Below are 21,883 nucleotides of genomic sequence, written 5' to 3' on the forward strand. Positions count from 1 at the left end.
ATTGAAACATGTAAAATATCTGACACTGCAAGTTAAAAAGCTTCTTCATTCTGCCTGAGTGGAGCTGAACTTCATTTCAGTGACTGTTTTCTGTGAGTGTTTTGTCAGTTTATCCACACCCTGCTGCTGGTAAGTGATATTTTCAGAAAGCTCAAGTGCTGAGCCTGAAGAAATAGCCCGTTGCCTGCTGTCTGCAGCGAGCTGATAGCTGCGTCATTCTGTCATTGTGTAATCTCGCTGGCCACTGTGTGCGTTCGCTGGCCTGTGTGTCAGTCAATTAAACTGGCTTCAAATGAAAGCAGCTGAACAATCGCGACGACTGTTATGGCTCTAAAATATAAATTCCAAGTCCTTTTAAAGGAATTGGAATTGGGAATTGATTTTAAAAAGGCTCAACTTAGCTAAACCTCCCTCTGTGCTGCAGCAGGTTTTGATGTGATTCACTTGGACGGCCGGGTTTCCTGTGTGGTTAAGTTTATATCTGTATTTCTTTCTAAGTTTCTTATGATGGAATGAAAAACATATATATTTGAGATGCTGTCTGCTACCGGGTCGCCACGGGGGAGGAAGCAGGCCATTTCGAAACATGGGTACCACTTCCTGTCTGGGAAAGAAGGGGTTGAGGGGAGCAAGGCAGCGTTGCAAAACCTGACAGGATGTGAGATAAGCAGGCTGAACTATATAAGCGTAGGGAGATATTTCAGGCAAGACACTGTCTGTATTGCTTCATTTGTGCAAGAAACGAGAACCTGAAACTTGAACTGAATGAGTAAGGTTATCCAAGTTTAATGCACTTGGGAGTGCTGCAGAAAGACAAATGGATAAGCTTAATTTTAAGTGGACTTGCGTAGTATTGAGTTGACTAGTTTCATAGACTCTGAATAACTCTATTTTTGGACTTTGGCCACTCCAACATGACTATAGCATGCACGGTTATTTTTTTCTTGTTAATTTTGAAGACGCGACCTCACAGTACAGCGATCGAGCGGGCTCCTTATAGTGTAACACGTTTTTGTTGGTCTGACTCTTCATTGAAACATCATTCAGACGTTGTGCAACAGCTTTACTGCTGCGTGAGATAATATCCAAAGATGACTCGAGTGTACAGTGTATTGTATAGTTTATTATGAATCTATCACAATCCATCTATCGACGTGTCACGATAACATTGAAAAATAGACTTTCGCTCTCAGCTTTTGTCCTTGAAGTTATTGAATTTATTTTAGTATTTGTGAATTTTGCACGATTGCGAGTTTTATAGTGCCTCTGTGTGTGTGTGTATATAGTATTGTTTTGCGGGTTTCTTCAATAGCCCTTTACCAATCGCTCAGCCCAGCCGCTTGGCCCCTCTCCCCGCTTCCTGTGGGACTCTGGGAAACATGTCGAGAGGAGTTCCCACCCAGCGCCGCTTCCTGTACAGAATGTGACGTCCCTGTGTTGAAAGTCGACCCAGAATCCTCTAAAGAAGCCAGCGTTGTAGTGCTCTGACAGCGCGGGTCTGTGTGTGCGGGTCGGTGTGTGTTTACACAGAACAGGCAGTATGGATGTGCGTGCTGGGATTAAACGGGTTTTTGTTTTATTTATTTTTTTATTTTTGTACCCTCTTTCAGTCTGAACCATTTCAAATTTCCTGTGCATTACTGCCGGTATGCGGGACCACTAGCCTGAGAGCTAAACTAAATTATTTATTTATTTATTTATTTATTTGGCACAGGCGTGTATCCAAGGCGACTTACAGGTGTTGCAGGGCAGTACAGTACAGTACAAGGTTACAATGCAAGATTCATATTTAAATACAGTATAGTTTACAGTAAGTGCAAATAAATCTACTATACTAATATGAAATACGATGCAAAAAGTTAGGACTAGAACAAGTTATATCTACAGTGACATAGTAGTGCAGGGACAGCGCACGAGCGTGTAGAAGATGAATGATGTCGTAATCAACGCACCTTCTCCCGTAGGGATCGCTTGGGCATTACAGGGTTAAAGACCACCTAAACATGGCCCTTTGGCGACACCTTGTGGATGAATGCGTTAGGACCATACTTAGGGCAAGCGTCTGTTTTCTTTTCTTTTTTTCTTATTTTTTTTTTACTTTCCAGTAAAACTCTGTCACTTCCCTGCTCCCAGTCGTGGGTTTCAGAGCGATCTATTTCAGTATATTATTTAAATGATCAGGAATTGAAATGTTACCGTGTCGCCCCCATCGCTGCTGTGGAACCTGCTGCTGGGACATTTAAAACAAAGTGATGGACAGCAACGAAATAATCAGGTGCCGGGAAACGGCTTTCTTTAGATGTTTGCAAACAAATATTCTACACAAGGGACAGGGGCCGGGACTGTGTTGCTTGTGCTAATAAAGAGATCATACAAAGGGGTTTAAAAGCGTCCTTTTATATCCGCGCCTGGAGTCTAATTTTAGCTGGTACACAAAGCACCCGGATTGGCTCCTGTTGGAAGTGCGCTGGCTGTTACTGTGGCGGCAGACAGTTTGCTCCTCCTCACGCCACCCTCTCCGGTAATGGACAGCCAGTGAGGTTTGCATCGCCCTGTACAACTAATTCGTTTTGCTTCATGAAGTTCAGTTTAACCTGCTGAATAATGTTACGTTAACACATTGAATTACATACCGGTTTGTAGTTTTTTATATACTATACTTAAAACTATCTCAATCACGTATATATATATATATATATATATATATATATATACACACACACACACACACACACACACACACGTGATTGAGATATGTTTTATTTTTGTATTGTCTCAATCCTAAAGTTCTAGGCGATGTTAGTGTGTGTTTTTGTGTTTTATCATGGTTTATCCCTTCTATTGTTAAAATGCGTTAAAGCGTCACTGTGTTTGTTAAAGTTTAACTCGCTAAGCCAGTTCTTCTACGTCATTCATAACCGGCAAATAACAAATATCCGACTATCTGCTTGTCTGGTGCTTCGCCCCGCGCACCTGCTCCCTCACGCGCCTCTCCGCAGTCTTCACTTCCATTGTCTGAAATTAATTTTAGATATGTTATCAATTCATTTATGTGTTAAAAGACCCCCCCCCCCTTTGGGAAAAAAAATATGTAAAACTGAATCTGGAATTAACAGTCTCTGACTCCCTCTACAACACCGTCTTCAGCGCGGATTCGTTTTATGATGCAGGAGCGGCTGAATGGTTAGCATAAGTCGCCCTCTAGTGTTCATCTATTGTCATTGCAGTTACTGCTCAGTCAGTGAAAGCAAGTACATTTACGGCGGCTCGCTCAGGCCATCGGGGAAAAAAAACACTGTTATGTCGAGATCACGAGATAATTTATCACACTTGCATGCAAAAATGTAAGTGTGATAAACTAGGGTTGCCAACTGGCCCCCAAGTTCCGGGACACTAAGACAGGTCGGATTTTTTTTTTAAGACGCCTTAAAACACAACAAATGAATCGATTTTAAATAAATAAAAAGTGGGTGTGAATGGCGTGAGCGGGTTCAATAAATGTGTTGAATTGTTTATTTGATCTAATAATACATTGTCGCCAAACGACAGGCGAAACTTAACAACGATGCAAGTAAACAAAACAAAACAAAAAGCGCATTTTTAAAACTTCTGTTTGAAAACTTGATTCTCTGGTCATAATCGCTAATGTGCGCGTTCGATTCCAGGGCAATCCATTGCAGTTTTTTTCACTTTTGTTTTCACTGATGCTAAAACAAAATCTATGTTATATGTGTATATCTGGTAGGATGCGTTCAATTTGTTTTGATAGCGGTGTATTTTTTTAGCACTGAAGTAAAAACTATTATGATAAAGGGTAGCCTGTTATTGGCACACATGCGCATAAAGCATCATGGGGATGTAGCTCAGTGGTAGAGCGCGCGCTTCGCATGTGTGAGGTCCCGGGTTCAATCCCCGGCATCTCCAGTTATTTTATTTAATTTTATTTCATTAAAATAATGTATACATTAATTATATATTTATTTTTTTCTAAATTTGCATTTCTAAACTTAAAAAAGCACCTTTTATTCTTACTATAAAAAAATGAAGTTGTAATTTAGTTTAAAAAAAGATTGAAATGAATAGAAGCTACACACAAGTAAAGTTGTGTGCTCCACTCGTCTTCAATTTCTGGTGTTGTCAGCTTCTGCTATTAACTACATCCGCTTTTCTTGGCCAGACTTTCTGATGTCGCCGATTTGATCGAGTGTCGGCCGGCGGGTACAGAGTCTCGAGCTTGGCATGCCGCCGGACAAACTCTCAACCAGCCAATCAGAACAGCCCGTGGAGCGACGAGCCACATCTCAGCCTCTCAAGCCCTGTCTCTGGTGATGTCACTCGTCCTGTGGTGACCATGTGGAAAAGCAACCCGCAGCTTGTGAAATCCATACGTCACGCACTGTACTTGTAAAGCAAGCTGTTTTTTTGTTTTTTTTTTAAGCTGGGGACAGTTATGTAACTTTCACAAAAGCACCCTATCTATCTGTCTGTCTGTCTATGTGTCTGTCTGTCTATCCAGCCCTAACATATAAAAGGGCACTTTTATTACAGTATGGATGTGCATCTATTGACGGCAGTGTAAAGCCAACTGCAATATTAAGATTCTGAGAACAATAAGCTACTAACAACCAAACGAGCAAGATGGGCCGAATGGCCTCCTTATGTTCTAATATAAATGTAGTTTATTTTTGCCGCTAGAGGGCGAGAGGCGCTTTTCTTTAAATTGCATGAATTACAATTTCCGTGGGAGTCAGAACTCGACAGAGAAAATACTTTAGAGACCCGCCCTGTTCCAATAGGGTTTCACATGTGGAACTGGAAACGCCTCGGTATTGTTCTGATGCACCAGACCCGTCTAGAATTGTGCAGCACACCTTCCGCGTCGTTCCGTGTAGGAGACATTATTTGGTGCAAAAAGAATAATGGTTATTTATAATGCAAAGACAGTGATAAGACGCGCAGTTAAAGAAAAGCTCATTGCTTTCTCCTTACCATTACTCCACGAACGGAACTCATTTCCAATGTAGTGTTTTCACCTACTAAGAATAGTGTCTGTAATTCTTAATACGGTTATCAGAAACTAATTGTTTGGTTTTAGAGAATGAGAACGTGTTTGTGATCGTGTGTAATTGGATGTTCTTGTTTTAAAAAACGAACAGTCAAAAATAGAATGGAGGTGTGATGTAACTGTACCTGCTTACTTCTGTAAAATCCCTGAAATCCTATAACAGGTATACTATAGTGATCCGAGTTCCTTTTGTGTCAGAGCCGCGGCAGACACAAGACACATTGTTTCAGTGCGTATATTTAGCTCACTTCGTGTTTGTGTTCGCAGCCCATTGACTTAACCACAAGGGATTCCACCTACGTCAATGGAGCCCTGAATTGACGTCATCGGAGAGACTTGCCCCTGCACTGCGAAAGACAATGATCTCGTAGTTTCTGGCCAGAAAAAACTGCATAGCGCAGTGTGTGCGACTGGAAAAAACTGAGGCGGGAGCGTCAGATTACAGCGGCGGAGAAGAAAACCCGCAACTATTGTTACCGGGCTGGTTTTCCTTGATGCAAATTGCAATGGCAAAGCGTTTGAAAGGGCCGATTGTGAGACAGTGGCGGCATTGTAGCGGTATCCGCGCTACGAGGAAGAGAGTGAAAGGAAAAGCGTGTCGGATGCTGGTGCCTGGGTAGAGCTTTGCGTTCATCTCTCGATCGTACCCTAATCCTTGCAGTCTCTCTTATCAGGAGCGTTTATGAAGCAGACACCAGCGGTGCATCCGAATACCTCGGCAAGATGAGAAGCGAGCGGTGAGTACTGTGCAGTAATGCGAAGCATCTCAATACATCCCAATTGCGAAACGCATGTTTTATTTGTGTTACTTTTGGTTTGGTGCTGTTTGTCTGTTTATTTTTATTTTTATTTTGTTTTTTCTTCATTAATGTATCAATGCCCTCATTCATTTTAGACGGGGTTTGAGTTTTTTGCATTTATTGAATATCATTCAGTGTCTATGAATAATATCATAATAAAACCCTATATACGCTTTTTATGAAAGTCTTACTCGTGTAAAACTAGTACTGTGCTGCTGTCCGCGGTCACAGCTCCACACGTGGATGTGCGCTGTACAGATAACCCTGCACATCACACATCACCTGTCTGCTGATTCACCTGCGTTTTTATTTAATTAAAACTAGTACTGTGCTGCTGTCCGCGGTCACAGCTCCACACGTGGATGTGCGCTGTACAGATAACCCTGCACATCACACATCACCTGTCTGCTGATTCACCTGCGTTTTATTTAATTAAGCCATTTGTATAATTGTTAAAATCGTGTGCAGAGCATCTTTATCCATCTACAGATTAAAATCAACATATCTGTAATTCTGTTACTACAGTAACAGACCGAAATGCTGCATTTTACAAAACAAAACAATACAATACCATACAATACAATACAATACAATACAATACAATACAATACAATATAGTGTTATTCACATTTCAATAGCGCCCTTCATCACAAGAATCCCAAAGACAAGCATTACTGCCGTTCATCAGCCGTCACTGCGAGCTTATTATTATTATTATTATTATTATTATTATTATTATTATTATTATTATTATTATTTATTTATTTCTTAGCATACGCCCTTATCCAGGGCGACTTACAATTGTTACAAGATATCATGTTATTTTTTACATTTAATTACATTATTATTATTATTATTATTATTATTATTATTATTATTATTATTATTATTATTATTATTATTATTGAGCTTCATTAATCACACCTCCCGGGGCTGCTCAATAAAACAGAGGCGTGTTATTAATACAGTGACCGATAATCAATGCTTGCCAACACTCACTCCTGGTATTACTAACATACTTAATTAGACAGGCCTGAGCATGATCTGGAATGAATCGAAACGCTTTGCAGGAAGTGTTGCACCGGAAGGTTTAATAGGACAGTTCCAATGCTACAAGTTAAGCTTCTCAATCTGAATGCTGACTGTACCAGTCCAATCAGATAACACAACCCATATGATGTCATCGTCGCTGCAGATAGAACTCACCCAGGACCTTTGCTTTAACTTTGCAGGTTCCTCGGGATAAATATAGGGGGGGAGGAGGAGGAGGGGGAGGAGGAGGAGGGGGAGGGGGGAGGAGGAGGAGGAGGGGGAGGGGGAGGGGGTTCAAATGGACAAGCCTTTATTCCTAATCCTGTTTAATACTGCCACCCCCTTTCTGCATGCTTATCGAGTTTTGTAAAGCTGTTTTCGTAACCCCAACCTCCAGTGGGCTCTGGCTATTTTTACTGCATGTTCAAGCTCTTCTGTATCTCGTTTCTTTTAGCAAAGCTGCAGTGCTGTAATTAGTAGTAAGACTGAATTTAATCTGCCCTGCTTGGCTGTTGAAATCAACCTCTGACAGCTAAGTAAACTCGCAGCTCGGGAGGGCAAAGATGGATTTCGGCTACAATGTCAAGCGCAGTGGCTTCTTTTGAAACCAGACGCTTTCTTGTGAGGGTCTGTTGGGAAAAACCAGTGTCTGGAAACACAACAACAAAAGAATAATAATGGGCAAAAAGTTTATTCAGGTATAAGGGACATACGTGTCCCACAAATTAAAATGATGCTAACTCTCTTATTTTTGCAATGAGGGGCGGTTTACAATGTACTGGCAGGTTGGATCTGGTCGTCCTATTTGTTAGTTTCCTCCTCACTCACTCTTAAATGTATGTATCCTGTGCAAAGATTGTGATCCTGTGCTTAGAACATAGGACCTGGTTATGAACCCATTGTATTTGCGTTTAATAGCAGTAGTTTGTGTGTACACTTTTCATTGTTATGATTTTATAGGAAGTGAATACATTATGAGCAGGGTGTCTGAGTTTGAGCCTGTAGCCTCAGCTTTGCTTTGAGGTCACTAAATGCACGGCAGCTTACGACTGGAGCTCCACGTGACGTGTGAACTCAGAGCATCTGTTGTGTTTCGAGGTGGGGTTCATGGGACACTGATTTTGGACAGGGGTGGAAGGACAAACCTATGCAGTTGTGTCCACACACATCAGCAGGCTGTTTTTGGAAGCCTGTGTGCAGGTGATGACGAGACTGATCTACCTGCAGCTGATTTTAAGGTATGTGCTGGCTGGGGAATGGCTGTGGTTACCCAGCGAACCAGGAAAAGATAACAAGCGCTCATTCATTCTCCCTGCCAAGCTGAATTGTGTCTGTCAGCAGGTGGAAGGGTTGCACAATACATCTATGTGTTTCCTGCAAGCTATTAATAGAACCAGGGGAACACGGGACAACACCTGGACACTGTAACCAGACCCAATGTTAACCAAAGCCCTTCCGCCCCCTCTGAAATCAATGCATCCAACCATGAAACACAATAGACATCACGTGTAGGGTCTCTAAAGTCGAGGGAACACAAAGCCACTTTGTGGCTTGGACCACCAGGAGAGACTTGGGGTTTGATTCAGCACAGTTGCCTCAGACTAGGTCTCCCAGTCTCCTGGAACCAGGTTTCAAGCCACTGCTCCTGAAAAAGTGGCTTTGTGTTCCCTCAGCTTTACATTGTTTCTTTTTACCTAAGTTAACATTAAGTAGACCAAGATTAGTGCTAACCGGGGTCTGTGAAACCAGTCGTAACTCTTACGCAGCTTTAAGTGTGTTTTCCTGTTTTGTAATACAGAAAGAAGTTTTGTGCTGGATCGTTCACTAAGCATGTAAACTATGTGAACTATGTTTTTTTTTTTTTTTTTATTGCTATTTCACTAACATTAGTTGTTGATTTAGTTTTGTGTCTGCCTGTTTTACACCAGAGTAAAAAGTTTAAAGTACCAGAACGGTCTTCAGGACCTGGGTTGAAATCCACTGTCTGAGTGAATGGGCTCCTTTTCAAGTTGAAGACGAGCTAGCAGAGCCTCCCTAGTAAGGACAATGTTTACTGTGTCTGGCACGCTCACTCTGGCTCGGCTGCGGGAGGTGTGTCAGTATTTATAGCTTTTCCATTTTAGGAGTTTGTGGAAAGTGTTTCCTGCAGCAGATGGCTTTGGCGCTTTTCTCAGGGATCTCCCAGGCCTCTGCTGTAATCCTTTCTCATTCTTGTCCCCGTCTATTACGTAGAGGCACGCTCTCCTCTGCCATTGCCATTCCTGGAGAACTCCTGGAATGTGAATTCGCTGTGAGCAGAGCGGCTGTCAGAGGGACTCTGTTTAGACCAGGGATAGTTTTGTGCTCTGTTAAATCATGCAAGCTCTTGACTGATCAAAATCATCCGAATGTGTTCTGCTTTGCTTAAAGACATTCACACCTGAAAGAAATGGACACCACCGATGTTGGCAATCATGCGTGTGATGCCCTGTATATCTGTGATGCCTTCCTCAGAGGACACCCTGTATATCTGTGATGCCTTCCTCAGAGGACACCCTGTATATCTGTGATGCCTTCCTCAGAGGACACCCTGTATATCTGTGATGCCTTCCTCAGAGGACACCCTGTATATCTGTGATGCCTTCCTCAGAGGACACCCTGTATATCTGTGATGCCTTCCTCAGAGGACACCCTGTATATCTGTGATGCCTTCCTCAGAGGACACCCTGTATATCTGTGATGCCTTCCTCAGAGGACACCCTGTATATCTGTGATGCCTTCCTCAGAGGACACCCTGTATATCTGTGATGCCTTCCTCAGAGGACACCCTGTATATCTGTGATGCCTTCCTCAGAGGACACCCTGTATATCTGTGATGCCTTCCTCAGAGGACACCCTGTATATCTGTGATGCCTTCCTCAGAGGACACCCTGTATATCTGTGATGCCTTCCTCAGAGGACACCCTGTATATCTGTGATGCCTTCCTCAGAGGACACCCTGTATATCTGTGATGCCTTCCTCAGAGGACACCCTGTATATCTGTGATGCCTTCCTCAGAGGACACCCTGTATATCTGTGATGCCTTCCTCAGAGGACACCCTGTATATCTGTGATGCCTTCCTCAGAGGACACCCTGTATATCTGTGATGCCTTCCTCAGAGGACACCCTGTATATCTGTGATGCCTTCCTCAGAGGACACCCTGTATATCTGTGATGCCTTCCTCAGAGGACACCCTGTATATCTGTGATGCCTTCCTCAGAGGACACCCTGTATATCTGTGATGCCTTCCTCAGAGGACACCCTGTATATCTGTGATGCCTTCCTCAGAGGACACCCTGTATATCTGTGATGCCTTCCTCAGAGGACACCCTGTATATCTGTGATGCCTTCCTCAGAGGACACCCTGTATATCTGTGATGCCTTCCTCAGAGGACACCCTGTATATCTGTGATGCCTTCCTCAGAGGACACCCTGTATATCTGTGATGCCTTCCTCAGAGGACACCCTGTATATCTGTGATGCCTTCCTCAGAGGACACCCTGTATATCTGGTTTCCTAAATAAAAAAAGTGAAATATTTAAACGCAGTTTAATAGTGATGTGTTTGGTTAACTGGAAACGTTTGAGAAGCGATCATTGGTATCTTCTCAACCTGCTAGTGTATGTAAATCCTCTCTGTGTGTAAACAGGTTTTTTTTCTTTTGTTATGCAATCCGTCAGAAGTGCTTTTATTATCAGGAAGAGATTAACCCCCCCGCCCCCGGTCCCTCCCCCTGCCCCGGTCCCGCCCCTTTATCTTTTTTCCATGGCAGTTGTACGATACCTGTGGCCTATCCTCTCTCTGCTGTAAAAGAGGTTGTTAAATTCATTTCTAAAAATGCAAAGCAGCGGTGTGAAAGTGGTTGTTTTCATTCACTGAGGAAACACGATAAGAACGCTTCCCTTTTCTCAGCTGTTAGGATTAGGGAACCCTTATAAATAATGATGTTTGGACAACAGCCAAGCATTATACTAGTGTTTACAATGACAGGTGTGCATTTTATCAGCATGTTTTCCTTACCCTCTAATGCAGAATATGTAAAAGCTTTAAACATGTGGGCACAAATGTATCCAGGTGTTTGCACGGTAGTGAGTGTACAGCTTAAACCAGTTTATTTCCCATTCTAATTTTCTTTCACAGTCCAGGGACAGAAATAAGACTCCCGTTGCATAGCAGTGTGGTCCAGGTGTTTAATAAGGTGCACCTGAGCTTGTTACACACTGCGGCTAATCAAGCTCCTAATAAAACCTGGAATGGGTGAAACTGCTATGCAATAGGAGTATGATTTCCATCCCTGCTGTCATTCCCCTATGAAGTGAAGTGATGTACACACAGTCCTATACACACGCAACGCATGCTGCACTATTTTATCAACACTAATGGAGGACTTCTTTTGATGGCTTTTGTGATTGGTTATAAACACGCCAGATATGGAATAGGAACGGATCACACTACTCTGCGATGGGAGTCTCACTTCCACCCCTGCTCATGGTATATTGCCGTCGCCTTTAAGAGTTCATTCTCTGTATATACCTATTGTATATTACTGCTGCCCCTCCACAGCTAATGCGCCTGCGCAGGAGGGGGCGTTCTGACCCCGATCATTGTTAGATACTGTGTTGACGATTACTAAGGAAAGAAAAACATAGTGCTTTTGTTTTGTTAGTAAACGAAAGTCTCTGTAGTCTTTAGAGGCGCAGTGCTGTAGCAGTCGCTGTTGTGTTGACTTGAAGAACACTCCCTATTCAAAATACTGACAGGGGGTATTCTTAGTGGAGACGTTCGGCACTGTTCAGAGGCGTCTGGGACTAGCAGTCGCGCTTGCTGCATTGTCGTCAGCGCAAGTTTGTTTGCGGTGGCTTTCCTTGTCACACGCACGTAGCCGTGCATTGAGCTCCAGTCCAAAGCGAGCAGGGAACCCCTTTTTGAGCAAACACCAGCAGTGTATGATGTCAATAATACAGTAATAATACTTTTCATTGCCCAGTCATGCGACCTGCTTTTACTGTCGTCACAGACGTTTGTAAACCCTGTATTCGTGTTACAGCATGATTAAATTAAGCGTTATCCCTTTTCTGCCATGCCGGAGCCTATTTATGTCATACCACGTCTAAATTTAGTTCATTCCGGCAGTTATACGATCACTCGTGTAGCCTTGTCGCTCTGGGCTATTTTTAGATCACACAATTCCGCCTGTTTGTGCGTCAATGGAACCCCGTTTGTGCGTCAGCCTGGAGGACGTCTGTTAGTGCCGGGCTTCCTCATTGGTCGGCTGCCGGAAAGATCTCCGCCCGTATCCTTAAATGGGCTTCGTGTTTTAATACAATAATGTTGCGCTGCAAGTGAAACGCTCAATGACAGAGCAGCTCTGAGCCGGGAGATGTTATGAGAGCGAGTTCTGTATAGGCGCTAACTCACTCTGCTCGTTGGATTTAAAGATAGTCGCAGAGTTTCTTGCACGTCGTTGTATAAGAAGGAACATAGACGCAGGTGAGTTCTTGTGGTTATTATTATAATTATTATTATAATTTTTAAACGTAACTAACTTGCATGTGATTGTACTTCTTGCAATGGGCGTGCTATGCTTAGCTACTCTCTACACATTTCATATCGACAGTCCAGTAATGTTAACGTGTTTTAATGTATTCAAATGATATATAAGACTGGACCAGCTCAACAGTAAAGCAGCAACACATGAGTAGCGTACAGTAGTGTTGTAGGCTTCGTTTAATGATGAGGTGGGACACGATAGCTGAACAGCGGTCACTGGGGGCACGATTACTAGACACGGATCTATGCGAAATAACACAGGTGTGGAATATTTAGGGGTGTGTGTGCGTGTATTATTATTATTATTATTATTATTATTATTATTATTATTATTATTATTATTATTATCAAGCAGAATGCATGTTTAGGGGGGTATCTCTATTACCAGGTAGAATTAGTCTTCTCATTACCTGTATTTTTTTAAATTGACATTAAACGAATATTGTGATTTTAAAAAGTTATGTTGCCTTTTAGTGATTAAATTTATTTTTCTGAATGATCATTTCCTCGCAATAATAATAATAATAATAATAATAATAATAATAATAATAATAATAATAATAATAATAATAATGCAATGTAATCTATTGCTTTGTGTATCTGCACAGTTCTTATGTGCAATAAGCGTAGCGTTGCTGAATATTTGGGTATACACAACTATAATACTATTGTAAAGAAACGAGCGAGTCAATTGCATTACACTGATAAAAAATAAACCATACACATCCCAGCTTTAAAAAAAAAAAATCATGCATTACTAACTCACTTCCCATTTGACATAAGATTGATGCGTTTTCACTCAGAAGTGTGAGTTGCGCTTGTGCTGCATTGAACAGCGTGCGTGCGTGCGCGGATCGAGCGCTTCTCTTTCTCCAGCAAGGTTTAATCACAAGTATGGTTTTGCATTCATGGTCATTTCAATGTATCCTCGAGTCGTCTAGTCCGCGGTGTGTTCCGCGGGTATGCTCCGCCTCCCGAGAGGGTTCGTGTGCGGAGATTCTGGAGTCCGTCCTTGTTAATCTCGTACAGTGGGAGGGAAGGAGAGGGGGGGGGGGGGGGGCGTGCGCACACTTTCAACTCGAGAGGGCAGAGAGGTGTGTGGAGATGGAAACGTTCATGCAAAAACTATAAAAGGTCAAATGAGCCCTATTTTAAAACAGACCATTAAATGAAATGGCGTGCCACTGTAACGACGGTTTGTTTGAACAGCAGACTCGCGTTGATACAGCGCTTTGTATTCTATTGCAGTTCTGCTAGAAGAAAGAGGCAGCCTCAATAGCGTGGAGGTGCAGAATGAGAAGCCGCATTCATTTTAACCAGCCTTTCAGGAAAACACTGAAATCAGAGATGAAATGCAGGTTCCTAAGCAGCGAGCTGATGAGGCATGTTTAAAACTCCTGTGGAGTAGCCAGTATTACCTGAAGATTCTCCGAGGCGTGGGTGTTCACTGTGGAATTGCTGGAAACCTGTCTCTCACTGGCACACTCGCACACAAGGAATCTCCCCATTTGAACCATTGGCATGATGTTCTCAAGTGGTTCTGTTAACTGTGCGGTTCTCTGTAGCTTTGTATTGTCATGTACTTAACAACAGCAGCGATTTACATTTCTATACCGCCTTTCATCACAAAGATCCTAAAGCGGTTCACACGCACACGCACACGCACACACACGCAGGCACGCACACGCAGGCACGCACACACAAATAATATGGAATGTGATCAAAACAGAACTTACAAAAGAGATACATGTTTTAATTGTATTAGATAAACTAAGATAACAAAAAACAGTTTGTAACAATTTTTAAAAACAACATTAATAAAATTGAAAAAAAGGATGTTTTGATGTAGGTACAGGGAGAAGGGGAAGATTAGGGTAAGCAAACACCCACCCCCACAACACCAACCCACCGTCACATTGAAAAACGACCCCTTCTCTAAGCCCTGTCTATCTCCCTGGCGCGTTGCGTTTATATGTGAGATTTTTTCAGTACATTAAGTCGTAACACGACACCCGGTCTGTGGAGCCCCTATCGGCATCCAAACACTTCAAGACTCCTGGAAAAACACCAACCCGAAACTGCCTGGACGGGCTTAACACATCTATTCAGGGCATCTGCACTGGGATCACCCCTATCGGCTGCTTGTGATGTGGGAGCAGTATAGAGCAAGGCTTCTAATAGAGAACTTATACTGAGAACCTTCTCAAAGGTCCAGGAAATAGCGAGCTGATTATTATTATTATAATGATGATGATGATGATGATGATGTGTTTGATTTTTTAGTCTTGTCAGAAGAGCTTGCGAGATTACTGTAGTACTAGTAGTAGTAATGGCAGTACTATTTTGCGTTTGTTTGAACTTCATGCAGGTCGGCACAGACTTATGACAGTGCTCATGGGTCCCGGTCTTGTTCATGTCTAAGAACAGTGCTTCAGGGAAATAGTCCCCATTGTGAGCTGAAACGTGCACCCACCAGCATTTCACACAGATTCATTGCATTCCTTTAATTTTGTTTTATTAACCCCTTAAGGTACACAAGGAATTGAGCGGTTGTGCAAACGGTTTCTTCTTAAAAGAAACATTTGAGAGGAGGAAACTGACAATTTGGATGACCAGACCCATCCTGTCAGTACATTTTCAAACCCTGTTTCTTGCCTTTCACTGCAAAATAAATAAGAACGTTTGTATAATTTGTATTTATGGGACACATGTGTCTCTTGCACCTTTTAAAGGGTGAAAGCGAGTGTTGTGAAGCCCTCTCTGTCTGTGTTGTTGCAGAGATGCCCTGTGTTCAAGCCCAGTATGGAACATTACCCCAGGCAGCTGGAGGAGCATATGAGAATTACAGCTCTGAGCAGTTCCTGACCCCTGAGTTCTGCAACAAGTTCGCCATGGACCTCACCAACCACGGCCTGTCTGCCGCCGCCTCCACCTCCCTGCCCAGCTTCAACACCTTTGTGGACAGCTACAGCGGGGAGTTCGACGCCTACCTGTGCCAGATAGGCTCATCCGCCAACACCAGCACCAGCACCACCACCACCAGCAGCCAGCAAACCCCCTTCAAGCTGGAGGATTTCCAAGTGTTCGGCTGCTACCCCGGTGCCTTCAACACCTCCTCCGGGCTCGTGGATGAGACCTTATCCTCGTGCGGCTCGGATTACTACGGCAGCCCCGCCTCCATCCCATCCCCCTCCACCCCCGGCTTTCAGACTCAGCATCAGGTCCCAGCTTGGGAGAGCTCCTTCAGCCCTTACTCCCCCACCCCCGGCTACGACGGCCTGAACTCTTGGGTGGCCGACCCCCAGAAGAACGCCGCCGCCCAGCCGTCTTTCTTCAGCTTCGCAGAGCTCGACGGCAGGCTCCAGTCGCCCGTGCACGGGCTGGAGCGGCACCTCGTCGACCAGGAGGTCTTTGGCCTTGTCCAGTCGCCCCTGGCTTTCCCGGCCCTGCCCCTGGATCACCCCTCCCCGGTCCTAGACAGTCCTCTGTCGTCCCCGAAGGTGCGCAGTCCCGGCTCCAGCGAGGGCCTCTGTGCGGTGTGTGGGGACCACGCGTCCTGTCAGCACTACGGGGTGCGCACCTGCGAAGGCTGCAAAGGGTTTTTCAAGGTAAGATTTCAAATGTGAAAAGCTGTTGTCTCTAAACCCGCTCCCCATGCCAGTAAGAACTCATTTTAATAGCAGGCTGGTGTTTGTCGACGCACAGTCTTGCCGTACATGATTGGTCCATGTATTTTATTGCGGTGCTGTAACTCTTTTGCTGTTTGAATCCTGCATTGTTCATATGCTGGGTGGTAACGTGAGTGAGAATGTGAGAGTGTAAATATAGAGGGCTGTGTCTGACACTGTGTTTGACCTCCTGCTGCTGCATTCCAGTATGATCATGCACTCGGTGAACCTGCTGGTAAACAACAATAAACACAGACACACACACAGAGACATGCACGCACCCGCGCACACACACACACACACACACACACACACACTGTACTGCTGAGGTAGACTGATAGCACACAAACAAAGTGCTTTAGTTTAATTTTAATATTAAAGCTAAATATAGTTTGCAGAGAGATATCCTCCCCCCTCCCTCTTCTAGATTTTCTTTACAGTTGCTTAGCAACCATGGAACCATAACACCGCTTCACTTCAGAGACTGGCATTTGGGACCCTGTGCTAACCATGTATCTCCCGTAGTGTAAGGAAGAAGCATGTTTGATAGTTGGAATTGAATCCTCCCTGTACTCTTATGAGGGAATGCACGACGGCAGTGAAGCAGTCGCTCTCATGCGGGCACAGTGCTGTGGAGAGGTTCATGCGTTGCTGTTTGTTCGCTTGTTTCATGTTACTATATAAAAGACAGTGTGTACTCAGATAACAGATAGCAGTTACGCCTATATCAGTGTCCTTTGAGGAACTGTGATTCGCTGCTCCCCAATGGAAAAATCACTTTCAATTGGTCAGGGTTTTTCACTTCTCTCATTGTCTTGTGAGTTCAGTCATAAGGTTACAGGTTTATGCTTGGCGGTAATGGGGAAAGCGGGATTACATATATTTATTTATTTATTTTTTTGAATGAAAGACCAAAGCGAAGCTCCATGCCTTTTGTGTACAATGTAAATCTGCGATGGATTGTGTTTTTTTTTTTTTTAAATAAATCGGCCCCTTTCTCTTTTCCAGCGTACCGTACAGAAAAATGCCAAATATGTGTGCCTGGCCAACAAAGACTGCCCCGTGGACAAGCGGAGACGGAACCGCTGCCAGTTCTGCCGCTTCCAGAAGTGCCTCAACGTGGGGATGGTCAAAGAAGGTGAGGATGAGGAGGGTCACGATCACTGTGATAGGGGTGTGTGTGTGAACGTGTGTGCGTGTGCATGAACGTGTGTGTGTGTGTGCGTGAACACTGCATTTTTGTATGGCAGTTTTCCCCCTATGCTTTTCCCATAATTATACGATGCATTTACCATAGTTTACCCTGGTTTGTCGTATTTATCAATATGCTTTGCCATACCTCACTGTTCTTTACAATGCTTGCCCATGCTTTGTTATACCTTGCTATGTTTTTACTATGAGACACTTTAATAAGGGTAATAATAGCTAAATAAAATTTAAAAAACACTACAGTATACGCCAACTTATTTCTAGAACAAACAGCAATGGAATCTCTTCAAAGGGGCGATTGGCTCGAGCACCAGGATTCTAGAATGGTCTGATCTTTTGGCACTCGAATGTTCCAGGGAGTCTACAGATTCCTCACTGGTTTGCTAAGCGCTCTCAGAAGGGACACACTAAGCCTCTCAACTCTCCTATTGCAGGAATTTCTAGTGGTTATTATTGCTCTGGGCACGATAAATAATAAACCACACTACTTGTACTTAAAAAATCAAATAAAATGAAATAGATGCAAGTCAAATTCCCATACGTTTAACAACTTCCCAATGGACCATCTAAAGGTGGTCTGCATCTAGTCTATATCCAGGTGATCTTCCCTTGCCCACAGTGAAAGCACAGCAAAGTGCAATAAATCATATTGAGAAGCTTGGTAAACATTGTAAAGAACAGCCAGGTATGGTCAAGCATGTGTATAAACATGGCAAACCAGGGTAAACTATGCATCATATAACCATGGGAAAACTGTAAAGATACTGTGCACAAATACCATGGTAAACTTTTACAAAGGTTAGTCAGGCATCATAGGCAGTATGATAAGCTGGTTAGGATGTTTTCTGACAGCCTGAACCACACTGATCTGAATTTGCTTGAAGACGTTTTGCACCTGAAAGGAGCCGAGAGATGACCAATGTTAACATATCTGATGCCTGACTAATGGGAAGCCCTGTATCTACTACAGGACTCTCAGATGAGCCTGCAGGTTAACCGTGTCTTTTCTCTTTCTTGTGCAGTTGTGCGAACGGACAGTCTGAAAGGGCGCCGGGGCAGGCTGCCCTCCAAACCCAAGAGCGTCCTGAATGGGGGCTCCTCGTCCGCCCCTCCCGTCAGTATGATCCCCTCGCTGGTGCGAGCTCACATCGACTCCAACCCTACCCTGGGCAAGCTTGACTACTCCAAGGTAACTGCTGTTCCACTTACTTACTCATCCAGAACTACGAAACGCTCAGCAGTGCTAGATTCAGATATGCTGAGCTTAATGAAGAGAAGTCCTTCACACCTCTGCAAGGTTAAATGTCTAATGAGGGCAAAATCGTCACAAGGACATTCATCCTAATGGGACCGTTTCAGAGATCCTTCACGCTTTATCAATGGGGGAGTGGATTCTACAACCCCCAGTGATGGATGTATAGAAATCAAAACTCATTGCAGCATCGAAGACATTGAAAAGGACTTCATTTGTGTTTAAATGAAGAGTTTATTTTTGTATTTAGTCTTTAAGTGATCAAGGGGACACTTTTATATTCCATTGAGATGGCCAAGCAAAAACTGCAGAATACTTTTTTGATTTAGTTAGAACTTATCAGAATTTATTTTAAATTTGCTATAAAATTCTAAACTTTAAATTTATTTTTTACATTTACATTTGGAAATGTGCCCAGATTTAAAATCCCTGCCCAGGAAATGCATTTGGAGTTTTCTCCTTTGTCTGTTTTCTACACCTCTGTTCTGTATTCTTGAAATCTGTGCACAGTTGTATCACTTGGTTCTCTAAACCAGGTCTTTCTCACCCTTGTCCCTCCCCCAGTATCAGGAGACGATGGCCAGCCTGTCTGACAAGGAGGACGCCAGCGACATCCAGCAGTTATACGACCTGCTCACAGACTCCATGGACGTGATCCGCAAGTGGGCAGTGAACATCCCGGGGTTCAGCTCCTTCTCCCTGGAGGATCAGGAGCTGCTGCTGGAGTCTGCCTTCGTGGAGCTGTTCATCCTGCGGCTGGCTTACAGGTGAGCACAGTGTCAGAGAGAGTCAGAGAGAGAGGGAGTCAGAGAGAGGGAGAGTCAAAGAGAGTCAAAGAGGGTCAGAGAGGATCAGAGAGGGTCAGAGAGGGTCAGAGAGAGTCAGAGAGGGTCAGAGAGGGTATTAAAAGACACCCCCGGATGCTTACCCTTCCCTGTCTCCTCCAGGTCGAGCCCTGAGAAGGACAAGCTGGTGTTCTGTAACGGGACGGTCCTGCACCGGCTGCAGTGCCTCAGAGGCTTTGGGGAGTGGATCGACTCCATCATCGACTTCTCCCAGAGCCTGCATCGCATGAGCATGGACGTCTCGTCCTTCGCCTGCCTGGCCGCGCTCGTCATCATCACAGGTAGGGGCCTCTGCCTACAGTTATATATGTATGTATGTATGTCTAGGTAACAAGCTCAGGTGTGTCTCATTAAACTCACCGCAAAACCAGTAATGGATCAAACTGCTGTGCAACGGGAGGCTTATTTCCATACCTGGTGTTGCACAGTAAATTGTAATCCAATGAAATCGGACCCGAATCTAATCTCGTTTTCATTTATCCCTCCTCTTTGCTCAGATCGCCACGGCCTCAAGGAGCCCAAGAAAGTGGAAGACTTCCAGAACCGGCTGATCACCTGCCTCAAAGACCACGTGACCACGAGCATGAACGAGCCGAACCGGCCCAACTTCCTGTCCAGGCTGCTGGGGAAGCTGCCCGAGCTGCGCACGCTGTGCACCCAGGGTCTCCAGCGCATCTTCTACCTGAAACTGGCGAATCTGGTGCCTCCTCCGCCCATCGTGGACAAGATCTTCATGGACACCTTGCCGTTCTGATCACCGGCCCGTGACACGCACCCGGCACCCCGCCATGCCTTTCCAAAAACGGACTGAAGGGTCCACTCAGTGAATTTCAAAATCGTACCTAGATATATATTTTAAAAAAAAAAAGGGTAGCTCCGACATTATTCTTGTGCCTACCGCCTCCTTTTTCCACTTTTGGAAGAAAAACTGCGAAGGATTTCAAGCTGATAGATAGTGGTGGGGGAGAACCTGTCGGGGTTGTTCATAAGAGGACCAGGAATCAGGCTGCAGTTGGCGGTTGGAGAAGGATGTTTCAAAGACTGTACGTTTCACCCTCTCTGAAGTAACTACTGAGTAGCCATGCTGTGGAGGGGCCCAGGCAGGGGGCGGGTATTCAAAGTGTCACTCTATGGACATTCAGTATATGGGCTGGCTGGGGGGGGATACCACTGTTAATATTACAGATGTTGCCTTACAGATGTTCTCCCATGAAGGGGAATAAGCAGTATACACTTTTTAAAAAGGCCTTTAAATGTTTTTTAACGGTCGTATGTACTATGACTAAATGTGACAAAACATGAGCAGCTATAAGCACTTACAGCTAACCGCTTGTACATTTTGTTTCAAATTAATTTTGCAGTTATTTTATGTTTTTTTTTCTCTATGTATATAATATATATATATTACAAAAAATACTTTATATTTGTGAAAGTTTATGCAGTTTTATGGTTACGTGACATGTTATTTTTTCTCCCCGAGTAATATATATTTAATATTCGATTTTAAAAAGTATTATAAAAAATAAAATAACAACCATCAAGTCTTTCTCAGAGTTTATTTTAGTTTATTTCAATTTCTGTGATGCCGAGTCAAGTAGACAAACGTCTGGACAATTCTTCTCTTTGAATTCTGAGCGGGGGTTTAGAAGTTTCTCTCTATCGATTTGTTCTTTACGAATAACATTTCTAAGTGGTGGAAAAAAGCACTCTACAGTAGGTCTGAAATAAACTCAATACATTCAATGACAAACAGTTTGACTAGAAGTCTGTTTCAGTGTCTTCAGCTAAGCAGCCCACGAAACCCAAAGATCATCCTGGAAGGAACCCGAGCTTGTTACTGTGGCAAGCCACTTTAACATTTAATCATTCATTTCTGAGAACAATTCTGTTTTGCATACCAATAATTCTTCTTCTATATTCCTGGGATTTTAGATCCCATTCATTTTCCCAGTAGACAGTCCGTTTTGACTGAGGTCTCGGTCTGAACACCTTCGTTTCTCAGAAGGCTTGAATTATTGTTTTCATTTACAGTGGGTACTTGGAGCCGCAAGCCTCTCCCCTCTGATCGTGTCCATCTGTTCGACTCTCCCTCCTAATTCCAACTTCATTATTATATTCTAAATGTTAACAGCTCCTCTCAACTTAAAATACATTGTCAAAATACAAATAAAGAATCAGCACTGATTTTACCTTTATGAAAGTTCCCCACAGTAAAAGCACAGCAAGGTGTAATAAAGCACAGTGACAGCATGGTAAAGCACGGGTAAGCATTGTAAAGAATAGCAAGATAGGGTAAAGCTTATTAATAAACATGGCAAACCAGGGGAAACCATGGTAAATAAATAATATAACCATGGGAAAAGCATGGGGGTAAAACTGTAAAAACACACTGGTAAACTTGTATATAATATACAGTATATAATGTGCCACCTTTAAAAGTG

The 21,883-nt window shown here is 43.6% G+C and overlaps 1 protein-coding gene and 1 non-coding gene across 4 annotated transcripts; both read left to right on the top strand.

The window, feature by feature from the left end:
* The first annotated feature begins 3,852 nt into the window (after positions 1–3,852).
* trnaa-cgc (transfer RNA alanine (anticodon CGC)) lies at positions 3,853–3,924 on the top strand. Its single transcript has one exon. It is a non-coding gene; the product is annotated as a tRNA-Ala (tRNA).
* A 1,536-nt stretch (positions 3,925–5,460) lies between these two features.
* Positions 5,461–20,988, top strand: LOC117967103 (nuclear receptor subfamily 4 group A member 1-like). Of its 3 annotated transcripts, XM_059013101.1 has the most exons (8): positions 12,238–12,408; positions 13,717–13,850; positions 15,247–16,076; positions 17,145–17,274; positions 18,368–18,534; positions 19,162–19,364; positions 19,545–19,723; positions 19,940–20,988. In XM_059013101.1, exons 3-8 carry the CDS (start codon positions 15,249–15,251, stop codon positions 20,194–20,196), a joined length of 1,764 nt encoding a protein of 587 aa, XP_058869084.1. In that variant the 5' UTR covers positions 12,238–12,408; positions 13,717–13,850; positions 15,247–15,248; the 3' UTR covers positions 20,197–20,988. The 3 variants fall into 3 exon arrangements, with proteins under 3 accessions (XP_058869083.1, XP_058869084.1, XP_058869082.1); XM_059013100.1 differs by lacking the exons at positions 12,238–12,408; positions 13,717–13,850 and adding an exon at positions 5,461–5,802; XM_059013099.1 differs by lacking the exon at positions 13,717–13,850 and having other exon boundaries at positions 12,239–12,408.
* The last annotated feature ends 895 nt before the right edge of the window (positions 20,989–21,883 follow it).

This window comes from Acipenser ruthenus, chromosome 45 (genome assembly GCF_902713425.1).
Source record: "Acipenser ruthenus chromosome 45, fAciRut3.2 maternal haplotype, whole genome shotgun sequence".
In the NCBI taxonomy this organism is placed as follows: domain Eukaryota; kingdom Metazoa; phylum Chordata; class Actinopteri; order Acipenseriformes; family Acipenseridae; genus Acipenser; species Acipenser ruthenus.

Coding starts and splice junctions, on each gene's coding strand:
- LOC117967103 (XM_059013100.1), top strand. CDS start 15,249: ATGCCCTGTGTTCAAGCCCAGTATGGAACATTACCCCAGGCAGCTGGA. Junction 16,077..17,144: donor GCTGCAAAGGGTTTTTCAAG/GTAAGATTTCAA, acceptor TCTCTTTTCCAG/CGTACCGTACAGAAAAATGC. Junction 18,535..19,161: donor GCAAGCTTGACTACTCCAAG/GTAACTGCTGTT, acceptor TCCCTCCCCCAG/TATCAGGAGACGATGGCCAG.